A 27,747-nucleotide genomic window follows, 5' to 3' on the forward strand; every position below is an offset into this window, starting at 1 on the left:
AGCTGTAATGCTGTAATGTAAGCAAACTCCTTAACTCCATATGTGGTTCCTGCTTATTGGCCTTTCTTTGTCAGGAAATTGATCTATCCGCCAAGCTCCTTTTACCTCCATCTGTCCCTCCTTTTCTCTCTCTGTTTAGCCATCCCTGAGAATATCTTATCTGCCAAAGGAATTCAAACCAAGCATTTGAAAGAAGACTTCAATAGCAAGGGTGACACTGACCTGGCATTTCCAGACCATCACCGTGTTTGCTTTACTTGCATGTTCCTTGGTCTGTCCTTGCAAATCTAGAAGGCCGGGACTGTCTCACTGTGTGTGTTTTATAGCACCTCACTCACTCCATGACCACAGTTACCAGAACACAGATAAATAGTATCTGTGCTCCCAGATGGGCCTCCTCACCTTGGTATCCAAGAGGCTTCTGTTACATAATGAATAGTATGATGGTTGCCTCTCTCTCTCCTGCCACTGAGAAGCAGAAGACAACAAGGGGGTGAGGGAAAAGAGGCAAAGTGACGATCGAACATCACACAGCAGGACTTAGGCAGGGGAAGAAATAGACTGGAGATTGCCTGGTTTTCTGTCTGCCATCCTAGCCGCTAGCCCAAGCAAAGACGAGCTTGGAAGAAAAGGAAGAAGGTTTATTTGCACCTTCCTGGGAGGCAAAGAAGCAGAGTGTTCCAGTCCATCCCTCATAGTCCCTAGTTCCCAGCACCACGGCCCTCCTTCCCCTTCCTTCTGGCCTGTTTTTTACCTGCCTTCTGCCCACCCTGTAGCTTAGAGCACCTGACAGCCTGGAGAAACTAGTGTGGGTGCCAGGAGCCTCTGGGCTCTTATTCCCTTTGTAAACCCCCAGTGGTTTATTTCAGTTTCACTGGCAAACTACAAAAACAACCCACCCCAGGCGCTTCCCCTGCATGCCAGTGCCTAGCATTTCAGGGGCCTGCAAAGCCGGCAGTAATTATACAGTCTTGTAACAATGCTGGCAGCAGCATGGCCAAACAAGGAGATGACATTCACAGAGCACTCTGAATTAGGCAGTGCTTAGAGTTCGTGGTGTCCCAGCACATCAGCTGCTGCTGCCCAGACAGCTCGCCAACGTATTCAGGCAGTGTCTTTGTAGGCCATCCTTACTGTAATCACATGGTAATTAGGAGTCTGGGTGCAGTTACATGGACACCAACTTAAACGATGGGTCCAGCTCACCTCACCTTCCTTGGTGGAAGGGCCCTGAGCAAGAAAAGACCAATGAGGACTGTTACTCACAGTCCATGCAATGCAATGCTGATAGTGCAAGATGCGGAACACCATTGTAATTGTATCAGAGGGGTAGCTGTGTTAGTCTGTATCCACAAAAACAACGAGAAATCCTGTGGCGCCTTATAGACAAACATTTTTTGGAGCATAAGCTTTTGTGAGCAAAGACCCACTTCGTCCGATGCATGTGGTCTTTGCCCACAAAAGCTTATGCTCCAAAAAATCTGTTGTAACTGTAGAATGGTGTAACTACTGTTTTGCTACTCTCACTGTTTCCAGTGTAGCTACTACGGCCAAGGGTAATAGACACAGTTCGCGTGCAACTGGCTGGTTGTAATAATGCAGTGTTACCTGACAAAGGGTGATGCAGATCCAGGTTTTAGGGAATCCAAAGAACCAAACACAAGAGAGGATATTTTTGTGAGCAGTTCTTGGTGCTTCTGAAAACCTCCTTGGGTGACCCCTGATCTCTGTGAGAGAGGGAGATGGTCCTGCTCTTGTTTTTCTCAGCTGTTTAGGTTTGGGAGCTCACTGGAGCAGAGACTTTCTCTTGCTCTGTGCTGGCATGATAAGGGCGCCATTGTGGCTGAAGCCTCGAGGCACTGCTGCAGTACAAAAAATAACAACTGAGATGGGGCAGCTCTTGGCCAAATGGGTAGAGCTGTGAATTGAGTGGTACTAAGGGGAAACTGCCCTGGGCCCTGCCCCTTCTGGCCTTGGCCCCTCCCTTTCTGCGGCTGCAGAGCCAGGCCCCCCTCCTGCCATATCCCAGGATCTGCGGTGGTTGTGGCCCCACTTTTGAAGCCCATCCGTAATGCTACTTCGTCACAGCGTATGTGGACCCAGACACTAATGGCATGAGCTGTGCGGCAGTGCAACAGCACAGCAATTGTTACTGCAACAGAGTTGGCCCCAGGCCTTACATAGGGGCTCTCTGATTCTCTGCGTACCATCCCTGGTGTTCCTGAGCAGGTCTGGGCAGAGGGGTGAGAGTGGTTTGAAATGAGGAGGGGGTTTTCTCCTGACGTTCTGGCTGGTGAAGCTCTGAAGCCTTCTGTTTGTCACCCCTGGGGCTGTGGGATGGCAGAACCCAGCCGCTCGGAACAAGCTGGACAGGCACGTCAGCCTCAGCCATGCTCAGAAGCCACATCTCTCTGAGATCAAGCAAACAGGAGCCACTGAGGCAGTGAGTTTCTGTGCTGGGAGGAGAAGGAGCGGGCGTGGAAGTGCCTGTCACCCACTCCCCTTAGTGGGTGTCCATGTCATCAGGCCTTTAAAGCGTAGTGGCCCCATCCTGCAAGGTGCTGGGTGCCCTCATCTCCCACTGGAGCTGAAGTGAGCTGGCTGCCCTCTGCACTTCTCTGAATTGAGCCTTTTTAGCCTGTTCCTCTCCTGGTTTAGGAACAAGCTTTGTAAACAGCTCAGAAATCCATCCCTCCACCCTCCTCCCCCAGCTGTAGTAGAAATAGCACATCTTTTTCACTTGCTGACTTCAATGAGTTTGGGATCAGGGCCTAAGCAAGGTGTGTCATGCATCCCTAGCAGCAGCCAGGCAGGGCGACTCCAGGACAGTGTCCAAGTGGACTGCAGAAAATGTGAACGTGCAGGAGAGATTTGATCTGTGTCCCTGCTTATGAGCATGGTTGCAAGAAGGCTGGTGTGAATTCCCCATGCAGCACCTGTTTTTTTGCTGTACGTGTAATGCATGGGGTGCCGGCTGGAATGAGTTCCTGACATTTCATGGGATCTTTTCTCCCAGTCCTTCCTGCTCCAAACCAGCATCTCTTACTGACGGGCAAGTAGTGGCCTTTGGATCTGGGTTTCCCTGTGTTTGTTAGAGCTGGGTGAAAAGAATGATGGGGAAGCATTGGGACATATTTACCCTTTTGTTTCCCAATCTGCCTGCATGTGAAAGGCTTTGTCTTACTCTGTCCCCCGGGAAAGCCTCCAGTTTCAGGGTACGAACCAGCCAGTGAGTCATGAGAGTCAAGAAGACTCTTGCCCTGTGGGCAAGATATTCTGCAATTCTCCACTGGGATTTCTCACTCTGACACAGCTAGCGCTGGTCAGTGGCAGAGCCAGGTCTGATCTGCTATGGCAACTGTTACGTTCCAATGAGAAGCCACGTGACATTTGCACGGGTCTGCTTGGATTTGGTATTCTGATTTTCTCTCCGCGTGTCTGGAGCCCTGTCATTTCTTCACTCTAAATCCAGCCTGATGAAAGTGGAACTAGCTCAGGCTTTGAACTGAGTCACCCAACCTTTGGCAAGATCCTGAAAAACACCTCCTCCACCCCCAGCCTCCAGACAACCAGCTCATTCTCCCATCAGGAAATCTTACCAAGAGGAGAGGAATTTTGCAAGGTTACTGTGGTCAGCACGGTAGTAGTCAGCAAATAGATTGCAGAACCTCCCTGCTCTTGAAGTGGAGTTTGTGCTTGCTTTGAAGCCTGATTCTTGCTTCTCAGCATTTGTCTTTAGTGTAAAGAGAGCTGGTGTTCTAACTCAAGTGTTGCCCCTAACCACAGCCTCACAGAAACCTCTTGAGCCGGCTTGCACTTTTCACTCAAGCTGGCGAGTCTAAGGGTGGCCAATTGATCCTCCTTGTCTTCTGGGCGGGAGCTATGTTCAAAACCTTACCCTGGTCTGTGCTACGAAGTGAGGTTGATGTAGGATGCCTTGCGTCAGCTTATCTGCGTGTGTGCGTTGGCACTCGAGTTTGTCTCCCTATGAGAAGCGCCCAGTTACAGTGATGCAGTAACACCACCCCCCTGAATGGTGTTGAGATACATTGGTAGACGCTGCATGAATGTGATCGATGATGGAATGAGATCATATACGTTAACATATTGCTGCCAGGCTCCGGCTATTACTCTCCTTCAGGTCTTCTCGCTTTCTAATACTTTCTTTTCTGTTTCTCTCTGTTTGAAACCCACGGTATTTACTCCTTGGCAGGGAGGGGAAAATGGGGAGACCAACTGAACCCTGTTCTCTCTCTTGTGTTTTGTAACCAGGTCAAGACTGGCAGATTTTCACACAAATTGTCAAGTTTCTTCCCAGTCACTGACGAGCTGCCCAGGGGATAATTACCAGGCGTGTCTGGGCTCCTACGCAGGGATGATAGGTGAGTCTGTCTTGTTCATCCCGCAGAGCCCAGCAGGGTTGCCTTTCGCAATCAGTGTCCAGGCTGGGGAGGAGGGACTGGTTTGTGGATCTTGGCTTTAGGAACAGAATAGCTGAGTGCTGGGAAGAACTGGTGGATGCAGGTGTCAGGTGCCTAGTGAGGCAGCAACAAGAATGACCACTTGTGTCTGCAAGAACCTTCCTTTTCACTCACAAGAGCAAAGGTGCCAAACCTGTTTGAGCATCTGCTGGGAGGTGGGGTTGTAGGGAAATGCTGTGGCACAGAGGATGGGACGCAGGCTGGAGAGCTGGGTTTTATTCCTAGCTTTACCTACTGCGTGGCCTTGGGTAAGTCTCTGGTCTCTGCTAAAGGGAGATATTGAGGCTGGTCTCGCTATGAAGAGCCAGCCCTGTTACTAAAGTGGGATGTATTATTCCTGGAGACAACTCTGGTTCTGGAGGTGCATAGGGGAGAAAAGGGCTGAAGACGGCCGAGGTGCTGGGCATGCTCAACCCATGCTGGCTGGCGTTCCCCAAGAAGGGCGCTCTCTAGGTCTTTGGCAGTGGGATAGATATTAAGGTGCAGGCTGCAGGAGGCAGAGCTGTGAGTTTCAGGGCTAACAGATCCAGCCACCTTGTCAGTCCAGCTTAGTTTCACTCTTCAGCCCAGGCGGGTTTTGTGCCTCTTGGCTTCTCTCTGAGCTGGTGCTCATCTCTCACCCTGTAGCACTGCCAGGGGCTGCAGAGTGTTCTAATGATCCTGAAGCCAGGAGTTAAAGGCATCCTGACACTGGAAACACAGAGGGAACGATGGGTAGGCCAGGTCCCCTGAGAAGCTGTCAGGGCTGTTCTGCTCATCCAGCCTGGAGAGGCAGGGGCAAGCTCAGCAGGCAAGTGGCGTTCTCACAGAGAGAAGGAAGGAGCAGGGCACCAGGACTGCTCAGAGGGACTGGGAACCGCGTGTCTGCTGAGCCAAGATGAAACCTGGGGCTAGTTATGGGAAATGGAGCCTCTCACCCATTGTCGGTTGCTACCCTCGTCTCTCAGCAAGTTGCCTGCTTCCGCTTCTCTTCGCTGCTGTGGATCACTCCGGAGCTGGTTCTGGAGCGAGAAGCCAGAGGGGAAGCCCGTGTGTGTGTGTATGTGTGTGTGAGAGAGAGAGAGAGAGAGAGAGAGAGAGAGAGCCATTCAGGTTGGGGATAGCTGGGGGCAGCACCAGGCCACCTGCAGTTCCCTTACAATCTGCCTGGATCATGGGGAGCCCCCAGGCATGGAAGATAAGAACCCACATGGTGCAAAGCCCACCCTGTGTTTCTCTGTTAGACTTTGCTCCCCTGGCACCTGATTCTTTCTCTTCTTCCTGAGCAGGGTTTGATATGACACCCAACTACATCAACTCGAGCATCGTCAGCATCACGGTGTCGCCCTGGTGCTCCTGCAAAGGGAGTGGCAACATGGAAGAGGAGTGTGAGAAGTTCCTGAGAGACTTCACGGAAAATCTATGTCTCCGTAAGGCATCACCCTTCTCCCTTTCTCTATTTGGAAGGGCTTTAGCCTGTCCCAGGGAGCAGGGCAGGAACTCTGGCTATGGAGGAACCAGTTGTTCCAGTCCCAGCTTCTCCCAGCAGGAGAGGCAGTGGGAAGCGGTGTATGAGAGAGAGCCACTGTGGGAACACTCGTTTTGGTGTCGGGGGAGCTCAGAAGTCCTGTATTGGAAGCTGCTCCCAGCAGTCAGTGTGCTGTGTGACATGCCTGACAGGTGTCAGTTTAGGACTGGCTTCATCTGCCAATGTTCCATACCCGAGGCTCTCCAGAGAGTTGCCGCTCTCAAGTGTGTGCGTCTTTCTTGTCGTGTGGCAAAAGGGCAGCCAGGGTTTGGACTGAGATTTGCCAGAACTCATTTCGCTCATGAGTGCTAGAGACATGAGTCCAGAGCTAGGTAACACGTGCTGTTGCCTTGCCTCAACCATTCTCCACCTCATCATGCAGCTCAATTAAGGGCAACAGGCCATTGATACGCTACATAGAGCCAGGTCTATTTCCGCACACGTGCTCTTCTCCTTCCTGTACCCTCAAGTCCCAAGCCGTGTATTCATTCCAAGTATAATTTCTTCCAGCAGTGTTTCCTCTAAACTTCTTCCATCCATGTGTGGAATAAATTGTATGTACGCCAATGCGTGTGCATCACCAGTAGAAACAAAAACTTAACTGTGGGTGTTCTGCCAATCAGCTGGGTGGCGTTTGAATCCCTCCTGAGCAGCTGCCCAAGCACACAGCTGACGGGGAACATTGCTTTCCAGTGCTATGAACTCTAAGTTCCCTGGCTGTGTTCAATTTCAGTGTTTCTTACCGGTACTGCCACCCCCAGACCTCCTGAGCCAGGGACCCCAAAATCATGAAACAAGCATAATGCTCATGAGAGTAACCACCGTGCGCACACACTGCTGAGGCTTTTGTTCGTTGCCTTCTAGTTTCAGAGCCTTTAAGGTATGCTTGGGTCATGTTTCCCAGCTTGTCTCTGTAACCTGCTGTGACGGACGCTATAGATACACGAAACATTCCAAGGCTACTGCACTGATTTTATAAATGTTACATGCACCTTTATGGGCTGACTAGTGATTGTCACACCCGGAGGCTACAGTCTTAGCTTTCATTTGTGAAAGGTGTGAGATTCTCATGTAGCCATTTATTTTAAACTCTGGGTTTTAAATAAAACATCAGTGATGATGAAACTCACAGTCGAATCATGCACCTTGGCAATGCTGCCTGTCTGTTCTGTCTCTTGCTCATTTGGCATTTCTCCTGCGTCTGCTCTGAGCAATAGGGGGCAGGCACAAAGAGGAAAAGATTAAGGTGTGTAGGAGAGAGGGACAGCACCTTGAACACTGGGGCTCTGAACCATGTGGCTGGCATCTGAGCTCTTGCAGCTTTCTGGCTCCACTGCATCGACTTGAAAGCCCTGTCTTGAGGAGCTGGAAATCTCTGCCTCTCATGTGCTTTACCTGTGACACACAGGGGGCTGATGAGGATGATCAGCTGGCAAAGGGAGCAGGGGTACTGAGTTTGGAAGACGAGGGTGGGTGTAGCAAAGGGCAAGGAGGGATGAAGGAGGAGAGGTAGGTAGAGGAGGTGGGGGTGATGAGGAAGGAAGATAGGGGGAGGCTAGAGATGAGAATGGAAGATCCTCTGCCCAGAGGTATGTTTTTAGTTCTGCTTTCCCGCATCTCCCACCCTAATGCTTTCTTCTTTTCTCTGCGTTCCATTAAACACAGCCAAAACTTTTCTCTTGCTATTGGGTAGAATAGCATCAAGCTCAGCTGCCCCCTTGAAACAGGCAGAGCCTCATGTGTATGCGTGTGAGAGAGAGACAAGGAAAGGACTTTTTCTCTACGTAAAAGAATAAACGCACACAAATCAGACATCAGAAATGGCAATATACAAAAACCCGCAGGAGAGCACTTCAACCTCCCGGGCCACACAGTAGCAGACTTAAAAGTAGCTATCCTACAGCAAAAAAATTTCAAGACGAGACTCCAAAGAGAAATTGCTGAGCTACAATTCATCTGCAAATTCGACGCCCTCAGCTCAGGCTTAAACAAAGACTGTGAATGGCTGGCTAAACAGAAAAGCAGCTTCTCCTCCCTTGGTGTTCACACCTCCAGATCAACTGCTGGTAGTAAGCCTCACCCTTGCTGACTGAGCTAATCTTGTTATCCCCACCCTTGCTCTGGCTTATTTATACTTGGCCCTGCAGATTTCCAAGACCAGCATCTGATGAAGTGAGTCTGTGCTCACGAAAGCTCATGCTCAAAACTTTTCTGTTAGTCTATAAGGTGCCACAGGACCCTTCGTTGCTGTTAAGAAAAGAAGAGTAACTGTTGGAGCAGCAGAACTGCCAGCCGCAGTCTCTGCATGGGAGATCCATGGAGCTGGGGAGAAATCCAGGACCCTCCCAGTCCCAGCAGGAGAGGCGTGAGAAGTGTTAATGCTCAGCGCAGAGAGTGTTTGTTAGTACTGTGTCAAGCCAGGGGGGTGTTGTAGCACCCTGACCCTTGCTGCCTTTCTTGGGCTTGGGGGCATGGGGAACACTTGAGAGGTGAGAGCTCACAAAGTACCCCCTCGGTGGTGGGACTTAGTGATGTCTGAGAAATGGGTGTGGGGCTGGGGATGAAGGAGAGAAACACACTTTCGTCCGTGGGCCAGTGTCACAGCTACCTCAGTGTGTGACAGGCTGGGTCCCAAAGCAAGGTGGTCAGGGCAGAAAGGAGGCCTGGCGGGAGCAGAGGTGCCAAGTGTGGGGATTTGGGGGGTGAGGGGGAGCGGCAGCACTGGCCAATTGCCCCTGCCTGTTCCCCTCCCTCCATCCCTTCCTTCCCATGACCCTACCCCTGGAAGTGGTGTGGTGCTGATGGTGCACGTTGGGAAGGCTGGCACATGTGACTCCCTGTGCCTGTGGGAGGGAGGGTGCAGTACTAAAGGGACCGAGAGGAGCAGGAAGCGGGAAGGAGGACGTGGGGAGGAGAGAGTGAGTGTGTGAGAGAGGCAGTGGGAGGCAGAGAAAGGAGAATGAATGAGAGATGACAGCCTGACAGGAAGAGAAATGACTTGCTCCATGCCTGCTCACGCCCCCTCCCCTGCCATCCTACCCTCAGCTGGTGACTCCCGGTTTTCTCCTCTGCTGCATGCTGCTCAAAGTGCGGAACGCAACCAAAGCGTGACGGCTTTGGCTTCCGCAGCTGTCTGGAAGCGAGCAGCCCTCTCCTGAAAAGGAGGCCGTCTGGTCAGCCCGATAGAGCTCCAGCAACTGTCTCCTCACGTGGTTCCCAGGCGTGAGAGTCTGGATAGGGAGTGTTGGTTATCTTCTTCGCTCATTATCTAAGCCAATCTCCAATGATCATAAAGCTTGCCAGAACCAGCTGGGAGCCACCCTAGAACACAGCAAGCAACATTTGTCATGGCTAGAGCCCATTGTGGGTTCTAATCCGTGCTCAGGGAAAGGATTGTGGTCTAGTGATTAGCACAGTCGCTTGCAGGCCAGGAGTCCTGGGATCCATTCCTAGAATAAGGAATTAATACTGGGTAGTGGTTGGTAGAAGACTGCCATGTCCACCATGCTTCTGATGCAGTCTCTACAGCCAACATACTGTATGGCCTCAGGCAAGTTGCATCCCCTCTAGGTACCTTGGTTCCCCCATCTGTAAATGGGGATGATGCTGGGAGATTTTGTGAGCATTAATCCATTTCTAATGTTTGTGAAGTTTTGTCAGCTCCATGGGGGGAAGCACAGCATGATCAGTATTGCCATATGTCCTGGGCATGGTCTGCATTGGTGTTGTGGGTAAAACCCCTGTCTGTCCTCTCACCCTCAGGAAATGCCATTCAGGCCTTTGGCAACGGCACGAATGTCACGCAGTCCCCCAAAATCCCCTCGCCGCCTGTCACCCTGCCCCCCAAGTCAGAAAAGAGCCCTGCTTTGCCTGATGACATCAATGACAGCAACACCATCTATGACACCAGCGTGATCACAACTTGCACCTCTGTTCAGGTAGGCCTTCTGCTCTAGCTCCTGCTTCTGCTTCACAGAAGTCACATGTTCACTCGATGCATGGACCGAGCTTGGCCAAAGCCTCGCAAATGAGCGTGTGCCTGTTGGGGCTTAGACAACAGCCTGGGGAAGGGGGGAGATGTCCACTGAGGACTGCTGTTTGCCAGTGCACCTCTTGAGTTTTTACAGCACCACATTCTCTGTTGCTCAGCCCCTAATGCACTTCCATTACCCAGAAGCCCCCTGGGCTCTTGAACAGCCCCAGAGCTGTGTTCACTATTAAGCACATGAGATGGTTTGATTCCTTTTTGCCATCTCTTGCTTGGGTTGGGTATCTTACCAGCTCCTGATTTCCCATGTGGTGCCCCCAGTTTTTGCCCAGGTTGGCTTTGCGCAGAGACTAGCTGCTTTGGGTAAGCGCTGAAAGTGCCTATAAACACCCAGACATAGCCTGTGAATTTACAGCACACACACGCACTCCCATGTGTGCACACCGCTATATAATCCTCAGGTGATGGGATAGGGGAGGGTGATGATGATTGGTCCTAGATCAACATTAAGGTTGGGCCAGTGCTCAGGTTCCAGGACATGAAAGCGTTGGCAAGAGGTTTTGTTGAGTTTTTGATGCCAGTAGCTGATTTAGTGAGATTTCCTCCACCTTGGATTGAAATTTTCGTGAGATCTCAGTCATAATGAAACTGAAATCAGAACCAGAAAATAAGGTCCCTTCTGCTTTTCAATCTAATCCAGAAATGAAAACAAAGCCACATGAACTGGTAAGGATCTTAGAATTCAACCCCCTAACCACAGTTCCTGGCTTCATCCTTAGCCTCCTCTCACTGCTTTGGTCCTGAAGATTTCCAGTGGCTTGGGGGTTACTCTGCAGCAGATGCTGGCCAAAGTCAATATCCATTTGGAGGTCTCCATTACGGCTTTGCCCAGATGAGTGATGTGTCCATAGTGAGTCGGGGTGTGATTGCAGCTTGTGGGGATGTGGCTGGGCTAGCTAGCTCAGGTATTGAGAGCAGTCAGATGACAGCAGCATGGGCTACTCACCCAAGCAATTACCCAGGATTTCAGGCAGGATTGTGTGCTGCTACAGGGACGCACCGGCTCCACTCAAGCTAGTTAGATTGAAACCAGCTTGGGTACGTCTGCTGTTCCCAACGGTTGCAGGATGTAGGCCTGAAAGATGTGGCGTTATCTAGCTCAGTCCAGTGCTTTCTGCCACGCTAGTGAAGGTGAGGCAAGTTGTTCTATCGCCAGGCTTTAACCCATTCCATGTAGCACGTGAGGTAATACGATTTCCCTTGCTTACAATTTTAGAAGGTGTTGGGATCAGCCCAATCACCTGCAATCCTAGTCTCAGTGCTACAATACTGGCCACCTGGAAATTACTGGTCCCCTCGTCCCTGCACCAAAGCTGCATTGCTGAAGGCAGGAACAGCACTGGTTGGAACCACTCTGCAGTCTCCCTGTCTTTTAATGTCTATTGGATGGCTAGACCTTGATCTGGAAGGAGGGCCCATTATTCTAGGCACTGTACAAAGACACATTCCTTGCCCCAAAGAGCTACCTACCTAGATGGGCATCGCCTACTCACGGTCCCCACCAGAGGCTGAGTCTCTGCCTTCCTCCACAGAAACAAAGTAAGTCTCCGCTCTTGCTGCAGGCTGGTGAGCACACGTGAAGGCAGCAATGTCACCCTTGGGCAGCCTCTAATTAGATCCAGCATGCTTGAGTAATTGCATCTTCTGTTTTCTTGTTACCACTCTGTGAGACAATCAGCAGCTCAATTTCATGCTAGAATTGCGGCACATCAGGGCCCTAACGCCACCTTGGTGGGCACCTCGGCTCTCTTTTCGTTGTGAGTTGCGCTTGGCAGGATTGTGCTCCTAACTGGCAAGAAGAGCGAAAACAACATTGTTATCAGTGTTGCTGCCTCGTGTGCTCCATCTGACACCTGACGGCAGAAGTGCTGCCGGTAGCAGTGGTGCTATGGGGTATATCACTGGAGTCGGTTACTAACAGACTAGTCTTACTCAGAATAAACCCAGTAAATTCGACTTGGTCAAACTTGGAGCTCAGTTGTTACTTGGGGAGAGCTCAGCGGGAGACGAATGTTTTCCTGTAATTCTTTTGCAGTGACGAATGTAGATTGGGTGACACAAACTGTTTTGGGAATTGGAGACGGATCCACCAAATTGTTTTGGCAGAAAAACTGTACAAATCAAAGTATTTAATTTTGACCTTTTATGAAATAAACTGGTTCCATATTTTTTTGGTCAAAATAATCTTGTGCTTCAAAATGCCATTTAATTTTATTAGAGAGGAAAAAAAAAAAACTCCAGATGTTTTCAAATGGTCCAAAATCTATAATATTGTTCAAAACAAAACACTTTATTCAGTTGGATATTTTATTTATTTATTTATTTTGGATTCAATGTGTCAATATTTTTTTAAAAAAAATATTGTTTCACTTGAAACAATTTTTACCCTGATTTGTCAGAACAGTCAGGCAGCCAAAACGGCCGTTATTAGCACAGCTCGAAATAGGAGTGATACCTGAGGAAAAATTGACTACAGGTTGAATTTCTCAAGTCTGGAGCTCTCTCGTCCAGCAACATCCGTGATCTGGAATGTTAGCCGGACGGCCACTTATGGGTGTGGCCAAGTTTCCTGTGGCCTCACAGTCCTGGCTTTCAGTGTTCTGTGCTGTTTAGCTGTAATTTACCGCTAAGTGTCTTCTGAGCCCAGTAAGCATCAGGAGTTGTGCCTGTGTTCAATCAGTAGGAGTGCTGGTAATGCTGCTAGACAATATTGACTTCCCATCGTCTGGCACATTCTCTCATCTGGCACTGGTCAGGTTCTGAGGGTGCCAAACTAGAGAGGTTCAACCTGTAGCACACAGTCTGATTCTGACCTTTTGTATACTGTGAGGAGAGTCATTTTCTCTGCTTATGAATACAGGCACAGCTCCATTGGCTTCAGTCAAGCTGCCTGAACTATACCAGCAGAGGATTTGTTCTCTGTCACTCCGCTGACGTCTGTGGCTGACAGTGGATTTACTCTAAAAATCAGGCTCAGTTGTTCCTTTTTACATCAGAACTCATTCTGTGAGAGTCAGTGGAATTGTTCCTGATGTACACATCTGTGAGATCAGAATCTGTCCATACGTGAGGACTTCTGAATTTGACCCATTGGGTAACTCAGGGGTAGTTCCATTAAAGTGACAAGGCCTCATTCTCCTGTCATCTACATAGGTGTAACTCCATTGACATCTCCAGAGTTACTCCAGTTTTATACAAATGCAAGTGAGAGTAGAATCAAGCCCAGCAGAATTACACCACCCTTAACTTCAGTGGGCTAATGCACCTTTACCCCAGTGTAGCTGAGAACAGAACTATGCACTTTGTTTTTCAGTTCTCACCACTTTGCTGAGTGCGAAGGTGGAGGGACTAGAACTCGGAACTCCTGGCTTTTGTGTCTAAGGCTGTGTCTAGATTGTCACAGCCAGCCCTAAAACTTTAGGCTTTTGGGTGGGTGTGGGTTGAAAAAACAACCTCGAGAAATCAAAGTTTTAGTGCTGAAAAGTGCTAGGCCAGACAGCAATTTATTGTAGGGAACTACTGTTCTCCTGGTAATAAAGCTACTACACATTGTTCATGTCTTTTTATTTTTTAGAGCTCCCCCCAGGGGTAGAGTTACTACACTGTGCACGTCATGCTGCCTTGGCCCCACAAAACGTGGGCTGCGTAGGCACACGCTAAAGCTATGTCTACACCTGCAGAGTTTTTGCACTGTCAGTTTCACCAGCGATAGTGAACAGGTGAAAGTAAAGCTCTGGTTTATGCACACTGACTCACTTCGATCAGTGTCAGAGTGTGTTTACATTTGGAGCACTTCTGTTGCTGATCAGGGCAGCTCCCTGAGGGTAGCTGCACTGTGAGATAGCTGTCTCCATTTTGACCATAGGTCTTGTGGGAAGCAGGGGGATCGCAGGGCATCCTGGCTCCCTGCACAGCCCCCCGCCTCCCCAAACACTGATTCACTCCAGGAGCTCAGTGTTGCTCCAAGCAAGGGATCATTTGCTCTGTGGAACAGCCATTGTGAACTAGGCAGGAGATAAATGAGCAGTTGCCAAGAAAACAGGAAGGAGGAAGGGGATAAAAGCTATGTAAACAGGAAGAATAGGTCTTCACTTGCACGTGACTGCAAAAGCATCACCTGTAAAAGCAGCACACCTCTCGTGAAGGTGGCTTTCTTTTTGCGGTCACAAGGGGACTTCTTCCACTGTAAATGCCAATTATAGACATGCTCTGAGTCTGTGACTGACGCCATATCCGACATCATGCAAGAAAACAGAAAGAAAAAGTTAGCTTATATATTTGAACTTTGGTAAAAGCTTTTCTTGGCAGAGCAGCAATGGTCCCGCGTGTGTGTGTGTGTGTGTGTGTGTGTGTGTGAATGAAAACCTTGTGCGCCAGCAACTCACTCAGAGAGTACAAATCTCATTTTTTGGAGTCTGTGACTTTCTTCTTTAGCACTGTTTGAACTGCCAAAGGATGAAAGGAAGAGTTGCTGCTAATGGCCCCATCTCACTTCACATTGGGAGATTTCAGTGCTTTTATGGACATCTCTGGCAGTAAAAGGTCTATTGTAGTGAGATTGGGAGAGCCTCTTGTTCGGGTTTTGTTCTTAAATTGTACCTACTCCTTCAGAGGCTAATTCCCCTCCCTGCACTCAGCCTTCTCAGCTCTCTCTCTCACCAGGGCTTCCTGGGAGAACATGGCTTGTGTATCGCTGGCCAGTCTGCAGGCTTAGCACCAGTGGCTGGAATGGGGCAGACCCACAGCACCTTTCAAACTGAGACCAAATGGAAAGATAACTAGACCTGTCGATGCTCAGGACTAGCCCTGACAGCCAGACCTCAGAAGAGCTGCACCCCTGCCAAACAGCAGCATAGGTGCAAGCAGCTGAAGCCATGGAAACTTGTAACTGGAATCGCCTCCACTTAGCTCAGTTCATTCATGTCCCAGCTTGCCTGTGTCTGTACTTGTGCTGGCCCATAATAGCTGAATCAGGGCTGGAAGACAAGGCATAAAATAGCCTGTAAGCAGCCTTCCCTCTAATTTTTTCCATCCAATGGGTGGAATAAATTTTGCTGTGTGCACCAAGGCATGTTGCACCACCAATAGAAACACACGCTGCTGGCTGTGGGCATTCTGCTGATCAGCTGGCTGGTACCTGAATCTTTCCTGGGCTGCTGTGCAAGCACTCATCTTTCAGGGAATACTTCTGGTAAAAACAACCCACCTGCTAGAAAATCTGAGTTCTTCCCCTCCCCATGGCTTCTCCCCATTCGCAGCCTAAGCTATATTGAGCTGCTGCTGCTGCTGCATAGCTAGATTGTGATGGGGGGCAGGTGCTGGCCATCACTAGAAATGTCCATGATGTTAGAACACAGCCATTAAGAGTCACATTAACCAATGCACTGGTAAATGCGTCTTTGTGGGCAGAGTCCCCAGGGGCCTCTGTGTTTAACACCATATCAGGTGTTGAGCCAAGATATCATTCCAGGAGGGTTTGCCTACAGCCAGCTGACAGTGCTAAATGCAACAGTCCCAGCCAAGGCTTATCTGAGAGCATTGGCACTTAACATGACTTGTGTCACCCTGGCATTCAGGCTTGCACCAAGCAGCTGTACCCCCACAAAAAATAGCTCCGGATTTGCAGCGCTTCAACTGCAGCCCTCTTCCTACCTGCTCAAAGCCAGCTAGCTCCACTTTAAAGCACCACTTAACCGAAGCTAGAGATTTGTGTGTGTGGATGGGGCAAGCCCCCGACTGGGGTGGGGCAGAGGGGGCAAAGGAGACAGTTGCCCCTGGGCCTGGCGCTTCAGAGGAGCCCAGAGTTCCAGCTGCTGTGTAGCCAAAGTAACGGTGGCAGCAGGAGCTCCAGGCCCCTTTGGAGTGCCACAGTCAGATGCTCTACATGGCTGGGTAAGAGGGTGGGCACTGAGGGTTGACAGCCCTTGGTCCCGCTCCTTTCATCCTTAACTCTGCCCCTTCCAGGTGTATGGAGCTGGGCCCCATCCAACTTTGCCCTAGGTCCCAGGGTGGCTGTTTGCCCTGCTGGTTGAGGGTAACACTAGGGCCATGTAATCGTGGTGTTGATGATTCAGCTTGGACTGCAGCCTGAGATCTGTCACCTGGCGGGATCCTAGAGCCTGAGGTTCAGCCCACACCTGGATATCTCCACTGCGATTAAACAGCCTGAACACTGTGAACCTGACTCAGCAGATGTGGGCCAGCCACCGTCTTTAATTGCAGGGTGAACTTACCCTACATGTAAAATTTGACACTGTGAGTGTGCCATGTAGAGACTGGGTCTTGCTATGTTTGTATGTCTCCTTGTGCAGTGGGGCCCCAAATCTGCATGGGGCCTGCAAGCGGGATTGCGGTATAAAATACAATAATGATACCTGGGTTCATTTGCTGTAATATTTTCAGGCAAGGGAACAAGAGAGAGGTGACCTTAGTCAAGTGGAGTTTGCAGAAGTTGAATGAATATTTGGGAGAATTATTTTGTTTGCACTAGCTGCCCACATCTAGGCAGGAGTCCAGCAGAGAGGCTAAGCAGCCGAGGGAGTGAGGGATGGGAATTTTCTTTCTTCTGTCCTTTTCAAAGCTTTCCTGACAGCTCCAGAATACAAACAGCACATGGAGAGACTTAATGTTTCAACACACTCTGAACTCCCTTCAAATGCCCCATGCAAATGTGGAAGCCTGGTAATTGCAGGTCTGTGATCGGAATGAGAACAGTTTGGAATGCCCTTGTGGGCTGGCACTGCAAGGACGGTGGAAAACTCCACAAGTTCAGGTCCCACGAAATGGGGCTTAGTGTGCTCTGGAGGGGCAGTTTGTGTGGTGCAGGTGGATCGAGTCATGCCTTAGAACAGAAGGTAAGGCAGAGACCAGCGCGTTCCTTTCTTACCAGCTATGGGGAATGACTTGTCTCATTCTCAGCGTAACACTGGAGGGAGATCTCGCTGCTTTGTTTCTGGAGATTAAAGAGAAGTGACAGGAAGGAGGAAGCTTGGACTAGAATTGCCAGACAACAGAGATGTTTCTCAGTGTTCACATAGGGCGATCAGATGTCCTGATTTTCTGGGGACAGTCCCAATATTCTGGACTTTGTCTTATATTGGTGCCTATTCCTATTCCTATTCCTATTCCTATTCTGATTTTTCCACTTGCTGTTGGTCTCCTTATCTGCACACTCCCTTTATTCTGCCACACACTGTTAGAAGCGACCAGTGACGTTGCATGGTGGTTAGAGGCATTAATCTCTGACCACGCAGTGTCTGTCTATGATGCAGTATGGATGGTCTATCACTGAAAGCAATTGCCTGGGAATCAGGACTCCTAGGTTCTATTCCTGACTGTCTGAAGCAAGGCAGTGGGTAGATAAGGTGACTGGGAGTCAGGAATCTGTTTCCCTCTGTTACAAACTTCATGTGTGTCTCGGTTTTCCCATCTCTAAAGTGGATGTAATTGTAGTTGACTACCAGGTTGTATGAAACCCTAAGAACTTTGGCAAGACCTCCTGGCTTGTTCTTTCTCCTCCACAGGAACATGGACCGAAGCTAAACAAATCCAAAGAGCACAGTCTCTGCTTCTCGGAGGTAGGTGTCAGGGCCTCTTCTGGGAAGAGAGCAAGGGGAGACTGGAGATCATAGAAGCGGGACCATGAGGATGCTTTGTGTTTTGTGTCCGTGCCAACAGAAGCAAGGGATGGAGCCAGATTCGATTACAAATAAGGCTCAGCATATCTACTGGGACTGTAAGGTTTCTCTGAGCTGTGTGTGTGTGTCTCCCTAACACCTAGTCAGCCCTAGGGTATGAGCTAACCCTAATTACTGCTTGATTCTGCAAGGGTGCTCTTCTAGGTTGAGTCCTACATGTCCAGCCTGAGCCAGAATATCTACATTTCACTTGTACAGCCTCTGAGCCCATGTCAGCTGACCCAGGGGGCAGCCACGTGCATTCAGGTGCCGTGTAGATGTACCCAAAGTCCCGATCGACTTGTCATGTAAGTGTCATCCAGGCAGTGAAGCAACAGGAAGTTGAAGAGGCCAGAGAGGGCTCAGCATCTTAGGCTTTGTCTACACTAGAGAACAGAGCAATTTCTTTAAAGCCATTAGTCTTTAAAGTGCCACTTGACTGCTTTTTGTTTTGATAGAGCCATTTCTGTTCACTTGGATTAAGCACAAAAGTTTTAGCATGTCCCCATCAGCCAAGCTGAGTCAGTTGAAGGAGCCCTTGCAGGTGTGTTTCCCATCCACACTCTGGGTACTTCTCCCACAGTTCTCAGCTCAGCTCCTAGGTGCAATGGATTCTGGGGAATTTCACAAGGCCAGTGTGGGATAGAAGTAGGATGCACAGCCACTGATGGGGAAGAGGGCTTGTTTGTCTAGGGGCCTGGGTGACTTAAAAGGGTCTGGGGCTCTGGAGGCAGCTGCTGCAGTAATAGCAACTGTGAGCTTCCTGATGCTTTCAGATCACATCAGCTTAATCACTGGCAGGGCCAGCAGCAACTTGGGGCACCCAGTCCCACCTTTGGAGGGTGGGAGGGCAGCTGTTCCTGGGGAGTTGAGCCTAGGCAGTTCAGGCCAGGAGACCATAAAGGGCTGGCTGGGTATTGTTAGCCCCCAGCCTACCCTCCCTCTTCTGCCCAAGGCCTTGCCCCTTTGGGGGGCTTGGAGCCACCTCCACCTTGCCCAGGGGCTGCCAATTGAGTCAACAGCCCTGGTGGGAGGCCCAGACAGCAATACTGTTTAGCTAGATTGTGCCCATTACAGGCACCATAACATCAAAGCCTCCAAGGGTGTTTTGTTTAGATCTGCTGTAGCAGACTTGGCTGAGCACAGTGGAGACCTGGCAGCTTTGTGAGGAGCTGGCTGTTGCAATGGTTTTTAACTTCAGAGTTTGAAAAGTTGATGAAACTTTTAAATACCAAAAAGGGGGAAGTTTTTGATGGCAGGTTCAAAAAATTCACCTGTTTTTTCAATTGGTTATACAGCAGGATTGACATTTTCAAAAATTTTTTCAGGGGAAAAACAGTCAGAATTTTGGGAAAAACTCCAACATTTTAAAATTAAAAATTCAGTTTTGAAAAAAAAAATCAAAAAGTGGAAAAATCTGAGTTTTGAGGGAAAAAATGCAAAAGCACTTCGATTTCTTTGAATCCCTTGCAATGTTCCTTTTCACGTTTTCTATCCATATGCGGAATAAATGATGTTATGTACACCGAAGTATGTGGGGATGTGCACCTGCCGTAGAAACACACGGTGCCGGATGTGGACAGCTGTGGGTGCTCTGCTGATCGGCTCGGCATCACCTGAATCTCTCCTGGGTGGCCAGCCAAGTGCTCAGCTTACAGGGAACACTTATCCCCTTCAAAATTTAGAATATATTAAAAAAAAAAAGTAGGATATTTGCCAAACGTTTGCAGCACAACGTTTTAATAGTGAGGAAAGAGCCACTGGAGCAGTAAACAGTACATAGACAGTACGCCTATTAAGTTTGCAGATGATACCAAGCTAGGAGGGGTTGCAACTGCTTTGGAGGATAGGGCCAAAATTCAAAATGATCTGGATAAATTGGAGAAATGGTCTGAAGGAAACAGGATGAAGTTTAATAAAGACAAATGCAAAGTGCTCCACTTAGGAAGGAACAATCAGTTTTACACATACAGCATGGGAAGCGACTGTCTAGGAAGGAGTATGGCAGAAAGGGATCTAGGGGTTATAGTGGACCACAAGTTAGATATGAGTGTGATGCTGTTGCAAAAAAAGCAAACATGATTCTGGGATGCGTTAACAGGTGTGTTGTGAACAAGACACGAGAAGTCATTCTTCTGCTCTACTCTGTGCGGGTTAGGCCTCGGTTGGAGTATTGTGTCCAGTTCTGGGCGCCACAGTTCAAGAAAGATGTAGAAAAATTGGAGAGGGTCCAGAAAAGAGCAACAAGAATGATCAGAGGTCTGGAGAACATGACTTATGAAGAAAGGCTGAAAGAATTGGGTGTGTTTAGTTTGGAAAAAAGAAGATTAAGGGGGGACATGATAGCGGTTTTCAGGTATCTAAAAGGGAGTCACAAGGAGGAGGGAGAAAACTTGTTCTTCTTGGCCTCTAAGAATAGAACAAGAAGCAATGGGCTTAAACTGCAGCAAGGGAGGTTTAGGTTGGATATTAGGAAAAAGTTCCTAACTGTCAGGGCGGGCAAACAGTGGAATAAATTGCCTAGGGAGGTTGTGGAATCTCCATCTCTGGAGATACCTTTAGAACAGGTAAGATAAGTGTCTATCAGGGATGGTCTAGACAGTACTTGGTCCTGCCATGAGGGTGGGGGGCTGGACTCGGTGACCTCTCAAGGTCACTTCCAGTCCTAGTATTCTATGATTCCATGATTCTAACCTAAGGGATGTGGTAGATTATCCATCTCTTGATGCTTTCCAGTCAATATTGGATCCCTTGTTGGAAAAGATGCTGGAGACAGACCCAAGTCATTGGGCTCAGTACAGGAATAACTGGCTGTTATTTCCTGGCTTGTGTTGTGCAGGAGGTCAAACTAGAAGATGAATTGGTTCCTCCTGGCCTTAAAATCTGAGAAGGTGGAAAAGCATTTAGTACAGCTGATATGCTATTCCAAAATAAGATCGGATGCTTTGCCTCATGTGAGTTAATTTCTCTGCCACTGAACTCACCCTGTTTTGCATTCCTCTGCCCACAGACACAGCTGACCACAGACATTATGCCACACCAGAAGACTTTTGTGGACCAGAAGGCATCTGGCAGCCGACATTCAAGCAGGGGTATCCTCTCTGCTCTTCCATTTCTTCTCATGATCGTGGTGTTATAAAGGAGAGAGGAACCGCACTGTGAAGGAAATGCCAACAAAACCCACACTCGCACACACATACACACCCCAAAACTCTTGCAAGAATTCTTTCTCAAGTTGTTTTCTCCCAGGGCTTCTGCTTTTGAGAATTGAAATAAAAAGGAATCCTTGTGTCAGACACTTAATGCTCAAGAAGAGAGTTAACACCAGCCCTGGAAGCAACAACCTCTGGGTGGACATGCCTCCAGGGGATGAATTCTGGTTGTTTTCTTTTGTAGGTATTTATGGTCTTTTCCATTCCGAAGCAGGGCCCTGGGACTTATCAGCCTGGAACTCACCCACTCTCACATGCACACACACAATGGATCCAAAGCTACTTGGGAGAACAGGCGGTGACCTACTGAAGCTTTGGTGAAAGCCCAGGGGTGGAGAATGACCTGCTGTTTCCTGGGTGGACTCTGGCACTGACAGGATCACTATAGCTATTTGCAGGAGGCTGGAGTGAAGGGACAGAGACCGTTTTTCCTCCACCTTGTTCAGTTTCTCTTTGCTGCTTGAGACTTCTGTATGTTTAATTCCCACCCCAGCTGAAGTCTGTTATATTGTAGCCTGAGTGATCCACATGCTTCATATCCCCCACTCAAACCACAGTGGTGCTGGGATTTGTGTGCAGGGAAACAACAAATATTTCACAGGCAGCCCCCAGTCTCCTCTCTGAGGCTGTACCTGTTCCTGGATGGGTGAACATTGGATCAGAATGCAGGCACCTCTGAACCCAGGGGCTTCTTTTGCCAGTTCCAAGGGGTGGGGATGGATGACTTTAAATTTTCTCTTGTCCTGGGACTGACAAAAGTTTTACAATTGAAGAAGAAACCCCTCTGCCATTAAAAGGTTGTCCTGATGTTTCCAAATTGCTCCTTCGATGGGGAGCTTTTCTTTTATGCTGTTGGGTTTGGGTTGGGTGGGAGAGGCCATCCATGGATGGGAGCCTATGTATGTTATGCTTTAAGTTGTCTTTTGTTTTCTATATACATATATAGTGTATGTATATAGAGAGCACCTATATCTACATATATGTATGTATATACACAATCATATACATATCCTGTGTGGCTTTTTTGTAATTCCTTTCTTTCCTTTTTTTTAAAATGATCAAACAACAACGACAAAAATGTATTATTGTAAAATTTATTTTTTTTAATAATGTCTATAATGGAAAAAAAATAAACGGAGAACAGAACCAAAATCTTGATTCTCCCAGCCTCTGAGAGGGCTTCGGGCACAGGAGAGCAACCAGCGCATTTAACCCATGGCTACAATAAATGTCCTAGGAAGCACCTGGCGTACTGTTCGGTTCCATGCTGTGTGGCTGATGTCCTGGTGCTGCCTTTGGTCATTGTCCCTGCAAGTGCAGCAGCTGTCAAGGAGGGTGGTTACGATGCAGTGAATTGTCACACGGTCTGTGAAACTCAAAAGCAGAGGGATTTCTGGGCTGGGAGAAGGCATTTGTCCACACTTGGTTGTTGCATATCTCTTCTTCCATGTGAGATCAGGTAATCCTGCTCTCTCAGGCTGTGTCTGCACTAGCTCCCAACTTCGAAGGGAGCAGGGTAAGTAGGGTGTTGGGAGATTGTTAATGAGGTGCTACGGTGCATGTGCAGCACTCACTAAGCTAATCCTCCCGCGCAGCAACTTTGAAGTGTTAAACTTCAAAGTGCCAGCTCGTGTGTAGCCGCAGCTCATCTGCCAGTACTTCAAAGTCCCTTTACTCCACTTCATTAATAATCTCCTGACACCTCACTTACCATGCTCCCTTTGAAGTTGGGAGCTAGTGTAGACACAGACTTAGGTACTTCTATGGCCCCCATGGCTGCAGTGGTCACAGTCTTTCAGCATTTACCCTCCTCTCACCCTGTAAGTCTGGGCACTGCTGTTATCCCCAGGAACTGAGGCCCAGAGGAGCTAAGGGGAAGAATTTCAAAAGCATCTAAGTGATTCAGGAGCCTATATCTCATTTTCAAATCTGACTCAGGTTTTATGGACTTTTTAATTAGGTTAGGCTCCAGAGTGCCGAAATCCATTTTGCAAATGGAATATAGATGCCTAAGTCTGTTAGGCACCTAAGGCCAGATTTTTAAAGGCATCCAGGCCCTGAAAGGAGGAGAGAGGCTTTAAAAGTTTCCAATTCCCACTGGCTAGGTGCGAGCTGCCACCTGAAGTTCCTAAACCCTTTTAAACATTGGGTCCCTACTGACTTTCCAAAGGAGTCTGTAACAGAGCAGGGAAGTGAAAGCAGCTCACCCGAGTCCTGTCACCAAAGTGCTGTCCTGCTGTTTCAGCCTCCATGGCCCATCCACTCTGAAATCCCACCCCTCCAGGTTTCCATCAGCATCCATTGCTTGGAGGAGCCCAGGCTTTCCCTGGGAGCCTGCCCTGCAAACTGTTTCTGCTTGCTCAGGGTTGACCCATATTTCTATCAAGCTCCTCCCCCTGCGTCTCCTTGTCTGCTGCTTTGAGATCCTGCTTGGTGCCTGTGGCAGTTGCCTCAGGTATTTCACACTGTCCATGAGTGGGGGTGATGAGGTGTTTGATGGTTTGAACTGGAACTGGGCTGTTGAGTGAGGCAGTCTCGTCTGGCTGGAGAAAGAGGAAGTGGGCCCAGGGCCCAGCTCGGGGTCTCCATTTGGCCTCCCTTTCGCTGAGATGGATTGTACTGATGGCTTCTTGTTTCTGGGCTGACAAGTCTGTTCTACGCTGTGTCCCTGTCAACTAATAACCCTTCTGTTCTCCCTGCTGAATGAGAGCCACATCTGACTGCAGATGGGGTGCAGGGCTTGGGGATCCCCCACACTCTGTGATACTGGGTTTGATGCTCTGCATGGAATGAAGCCAGGTCACTGGATCACCATGAGAATGGTAACCAGCCAGCTCTGCATGTGTCCACCTCCAAGGAGCACAAAGCGAAACTGACCATTTCTTGTGTGTCAGAACTAGTATTACAGATCAGGGCTTCCCTGGGCTGGGAGCTGCCCAGATACATCCTACCCCTGCACTACAGTGGAGAGCGGTAAGTCCCAGCTCAGGTATGTGCAGGAATGCCAACGCCACTCAAGGTCGCCACGTGGCCAGGGTGGCAGCTCAAGCTAGCTGCCTGAGACCAAGTCCATCTGAAAGCCAAAGTACGTGCTCCAGGAGATGGCATGAGCTGCCATGTTGCGATATTTAGCACGCTGGCTTGAGCAGAGCTAAGACTTGTATGTCTGCCCAGACTGGGATTCACACCTCCCAGCTGCAGCCCTAGTCAGAGACAGCGCCTGCTCCCCAAAGTGCTTGCAGTGTAAATCAGCCATGGGCAGCCTACAGCAGTGACTGGGCTGCACGAGTGGCCCTCCTTCCAGAGTGGGTCACAAGATTGTCATAATCAATGCAGTCTCCTGGGATAGGGCAGTTTTGCTACCTGTGCTGGCTCACCTAGAATTTGTGGGGTGGGCCAACGGACCCATAGCAGGGCTGTGATTGGTTGCAGAGGGAGCGCACTGCTCTCCCAGTCAATGCTGTGCGCAGTCACCACGCACCTCGCTTCTCGTGCCGCAGCCTCATGTGCTTGTCACTTTAGTAATACTGGTATGGAAAAAGCCACACAGCTGCAAATCAGCAGACCCTGGCACCCCTGTGTATTGCAAAATTGCTCCCAGGCCGTACACAGAACCCCGAAGGCTCATATGTGGCCTGCAGGCTTCAGGTTGCCCACCATTGGCCTAAACAGGACAAATGCATGGATAGAATGACTCGCCTAAGGTCATACAAGAGGCCGGAGGCAGAGCTAGGAACAGCTCCTTGTTGCTGACTTGCAGACCAGCATCCAGTCAAAACCCTGGTATTCAGCATAATGGATGGTTTGAACAGGAGAGGCAGTCCCCACAGAGAAGGGGTAGATGATATAGTAGATTGGTGCGGACCTAGTCTCCAGAAACTAAGCCAATCCTTACTGGACAGGGAAAGATGGAAGGAACAAGTGATGGAGGCATTGGACACCACGGGTGCTGAGCTCGTGGTTGATGATGATGATGATGATGATGATTGGTGATGATGAGACCAGCATCCAGCACTTTGGACCATGCTGCCTCCTGCTATTTGATATGTCTGTCATGTATGCTTAGTTTCCTGCCCAAACCAGTACCTACCCCACTTAGCCCAGCAGAGCAAGCAGGAATCAATCGCACTAATCCCATCACCCGCTCTGTTCTGTGTCTCTTCCCACACCCCATCATGCTTCCTGGGCAGAGCTGATGCAGAGAGCAGAGCAAGAAGCACTCTGCTCAGTTTTGCAGGAGCGGTTTGGAGACAGAACTGTAGTGGGGAGAAATAAATGTCCGCTCTGAAATTTGTAAAACTAACCCAATCTGATGTGGAAGTTGCCAAGGGGAAAATAAATATGTCACGTTTCTCGCCGGAGTCGCTTTGCAGACCCAGCCTGCTCTTTAATATATTCGCTCCTCTAAAAGCTGAGGGAATGACAGGCACTGTAAACAGAAAGCCAGATGTGCTAAGTAGTTTGGTGCTGAAAAATATCAACCACCATCCAGGACTCCAGAGGCCAGGAGAGAGGGAGTAATGGGATACCTGATATGTGGGGTGTTTAGGACCAAAGTTTGTCTGCCTTATGCCGGCTAATCTCTAATGAAATCAGCAAGACTTGGGCCCCGGAAAGGCCAGAAGAGTTTTGCACTTACAGATGATTTTTAAAGGGATTGATTGCATCTTTTTGGGGGGCAGAAGAGCCTGAACTTTTCCCTGCTCGGCTTTTTTCTTTTAACCCTGCAAATACTGAGAATGTCAAAAATTAAATTAAAAATATTATCCAAGTTTTGGAAAGGAATCAACCCAGCTGCATCTGGGCATGAGCCCACCATTAAAAGAAGGGGTTCAAGAAGAAACTTATCCTAGCCTAGAGGCAGGTTAGTCCATATTTCCCTACTGCAGACCTGTTTGCACCTTCTTGGTCTGAGGCAGCACAGCCTATGTTCCTACCAGGAAGGTTTGGGGATGGGGTCAGGAGTATACCCTACGCAGGTAACAAAAGATTAAATAGTAACAGAGAGGAAGCAGCGCTGGTCTGTAGCCTAACAAAACAAAAAAACCTTTAGTCTTTAAAGGGCTACATGACTGCTTTTTGTTTTGAAATGATTAAAGGAAGCCTGAGAAGCCAACTAACATATAGCAGCTTAATTGATGATGAAGCCCAGCTGGGAAGGGGCTGACAGAGGACTATAAATAGAGGAAGGCTCCCCCAAAGGGGGCTAGAGGGAGATAGAGGAATGTTGTAATAACTGCTTGGCTTTAGAGTGGAATAAAGAGGAAGCCTGGGAAACAGACAGTGGCAGCAATAGGGGCCTTACTTGCATAGAGGAGGCTGGCAAGCAGCCAGGGTGTAGCAGGCCTATTTACCAAGTGATAGAGGGAACAATTTCCCACCTCCAAACACACACACACAAATTTTCACAGGATGATATATTCCATGATGTTTTCCATGTTTTATGTTGCATCTTCCCCTCATGACCTTGAAGGATGTGATAGAACCACATACTACTGTATGTTTGCCCTGCAAATGCACTTTTAAACTGTAGCCTGCTCCCCTGAATTCCTTTGAAATGATGCCCCTGCTGGGTGAAGCAGCTCAGGTGACTTGCCCCGAAAAGAAGGCAGGAAGTGAACTTGGCAGGAGCCCCTGGGAGGTGTTTGACAGGGAACACAAGAGGGGAAGCTGGAGAGGATTGAACACTGAATCCCCAGGAGGATGGAGGTAGGTAAATACATGTGTTGGTATATTATTATTGCGAGCTTTGGGGAAGGGTCCTGTGAGGCCTCACCCCGAATGTAGGGTGAGCTCAGAGAGGTTTGCTGGGGAAAGGACTTGAGAAAAGCCTGGTAGGAAGTTTCAGACAAGTAACCATGTGCATCTGCATCAGTAAAATAAACAAGAAGTCCTGTGGCCCCTCAAAGACTGACTTGTTTATTAGGGCATGAGCTCTCGTGGGCTGCAGCTCACTTTGTCAGATGCAGGACATGAACGAAGCCGTTGGCAAGGTTGGAGACTTGCAGATGGAGATGGTAGCGCTACCTCAGCGTTAAAGAGGCTGATTCAGTCAGGATGCAGATGGCCCACTTCCAACACTGACAAGGTGAGAATACGTAAAGGGGGAAATTACTTATGGTCGTGAGAGAGCCATTCCGAGTCCCTGCTGGTTTGGACCTTTGGTTGGGTGGGCAGGGGTAGGGCTGAATCATGGGAAGAGAGAGCACGGAAGGGCTGGAGCCGCTGGCAGCAGAGGGAGCACGCCAGCAGTGAGCACACTCTCCAATGCTAGTTTGTGCAGGGGGTTGTGGGTGGAGACATGGAAATATGGACTGAGAGCTCTCTGGACCCTGCACCAAGTCATGAACAAGAGATCTTTGCTCTTGGAGTCGCTCGGGCACGAGCACTAAAAAAAGAGAAACACCAGGAGAGAGAAGGGTTGACGGAGCTGGAGTTAAAGATCACTCCCTCTCTCAGTGAACTGAATTTCCATTGCACGGCTCTGATGTCATAACACTAGCTGATTTGGGCAGCCATCAATTCTTGTTTTCTAATAGGAAACAAAAAGGGAAGGACGTTCCCCCCCTCAGAAAATCTTATACCTTTCCTGGGTTTCTCCATGCAACATCAAGAAGCACAAAAGATGTTGCTATTGAAAAGTCACAGAAGACAGGTGAGAAAAGGGCAAATACTTTATAGCACCTCTCTGTAGAAAGGGAAACGAAGACAGCCCAGTAACACGAGCAGTGGGTGAAGCTGCTGCTTAGAGAGGTAAGCTCCCCAGCCTGTGGTCCCACCCACACTCCAACCCTGCTCTGCCCAGACCTTGCCCCCTTCCCAC

The 27,747-nt window shown here is 49.0% G+C and overlaps 1 protein-coding gene across 1 annotated transcript in view; it reads left to right on the top strand.

Annotated features, from left to right (window-relative positions):
* GFRA2 (GDNF family receptor alpha 2) overlaps positions 1 to 21,761 on the top strand; it is a 104,875-nt gene extending 83,114 nt beyond the window's left edge. The window contains exons 5-9 of the mRNA XM_074981696.1: positions 4,273 to 4,382; positions 5,750 to 5,890; positions 9,751 to 9,926; positions 17,560 to 17,613; positions 20,723 to 21,761. Of these exons, the coding sequence (XP_074837797.1) occupies positions 4,273 to 4,382; positions 5,750 to 5,890; positions 9,751 to 9,926; positions 17,560 to 17,613; positions 20,723 to 20,851 (610 nt within the window). The 3' untranslated portion in view covers positions 20,852 to 21,761. The remainder of the gene's footprint in view (positions 1 to 4,272; positions 4,383 to 5,749; positions 5,891 to 9,750; positions 9,927 to 17,559; positions 17,614 to 20,722) is intronic.
* The last annotated feature ends 5,986 nt before the right edge of the window (positions 21,762 to 27,747 follow it).

Source organism: Carettochelys insculpta, chromosome 31, assembly GCF_033958435.1.
Source record: "Carettochelys insculpta isolate YL-2023 chromosome 31, ASM3395843v1, whole genome shotgun sequence".
NCBI classification, from domain to species: Eukaryota; Metazoa; Chordata; order Testudines; family Carettochelyidae; genus Carettochelys; species Carettochelys insculpta.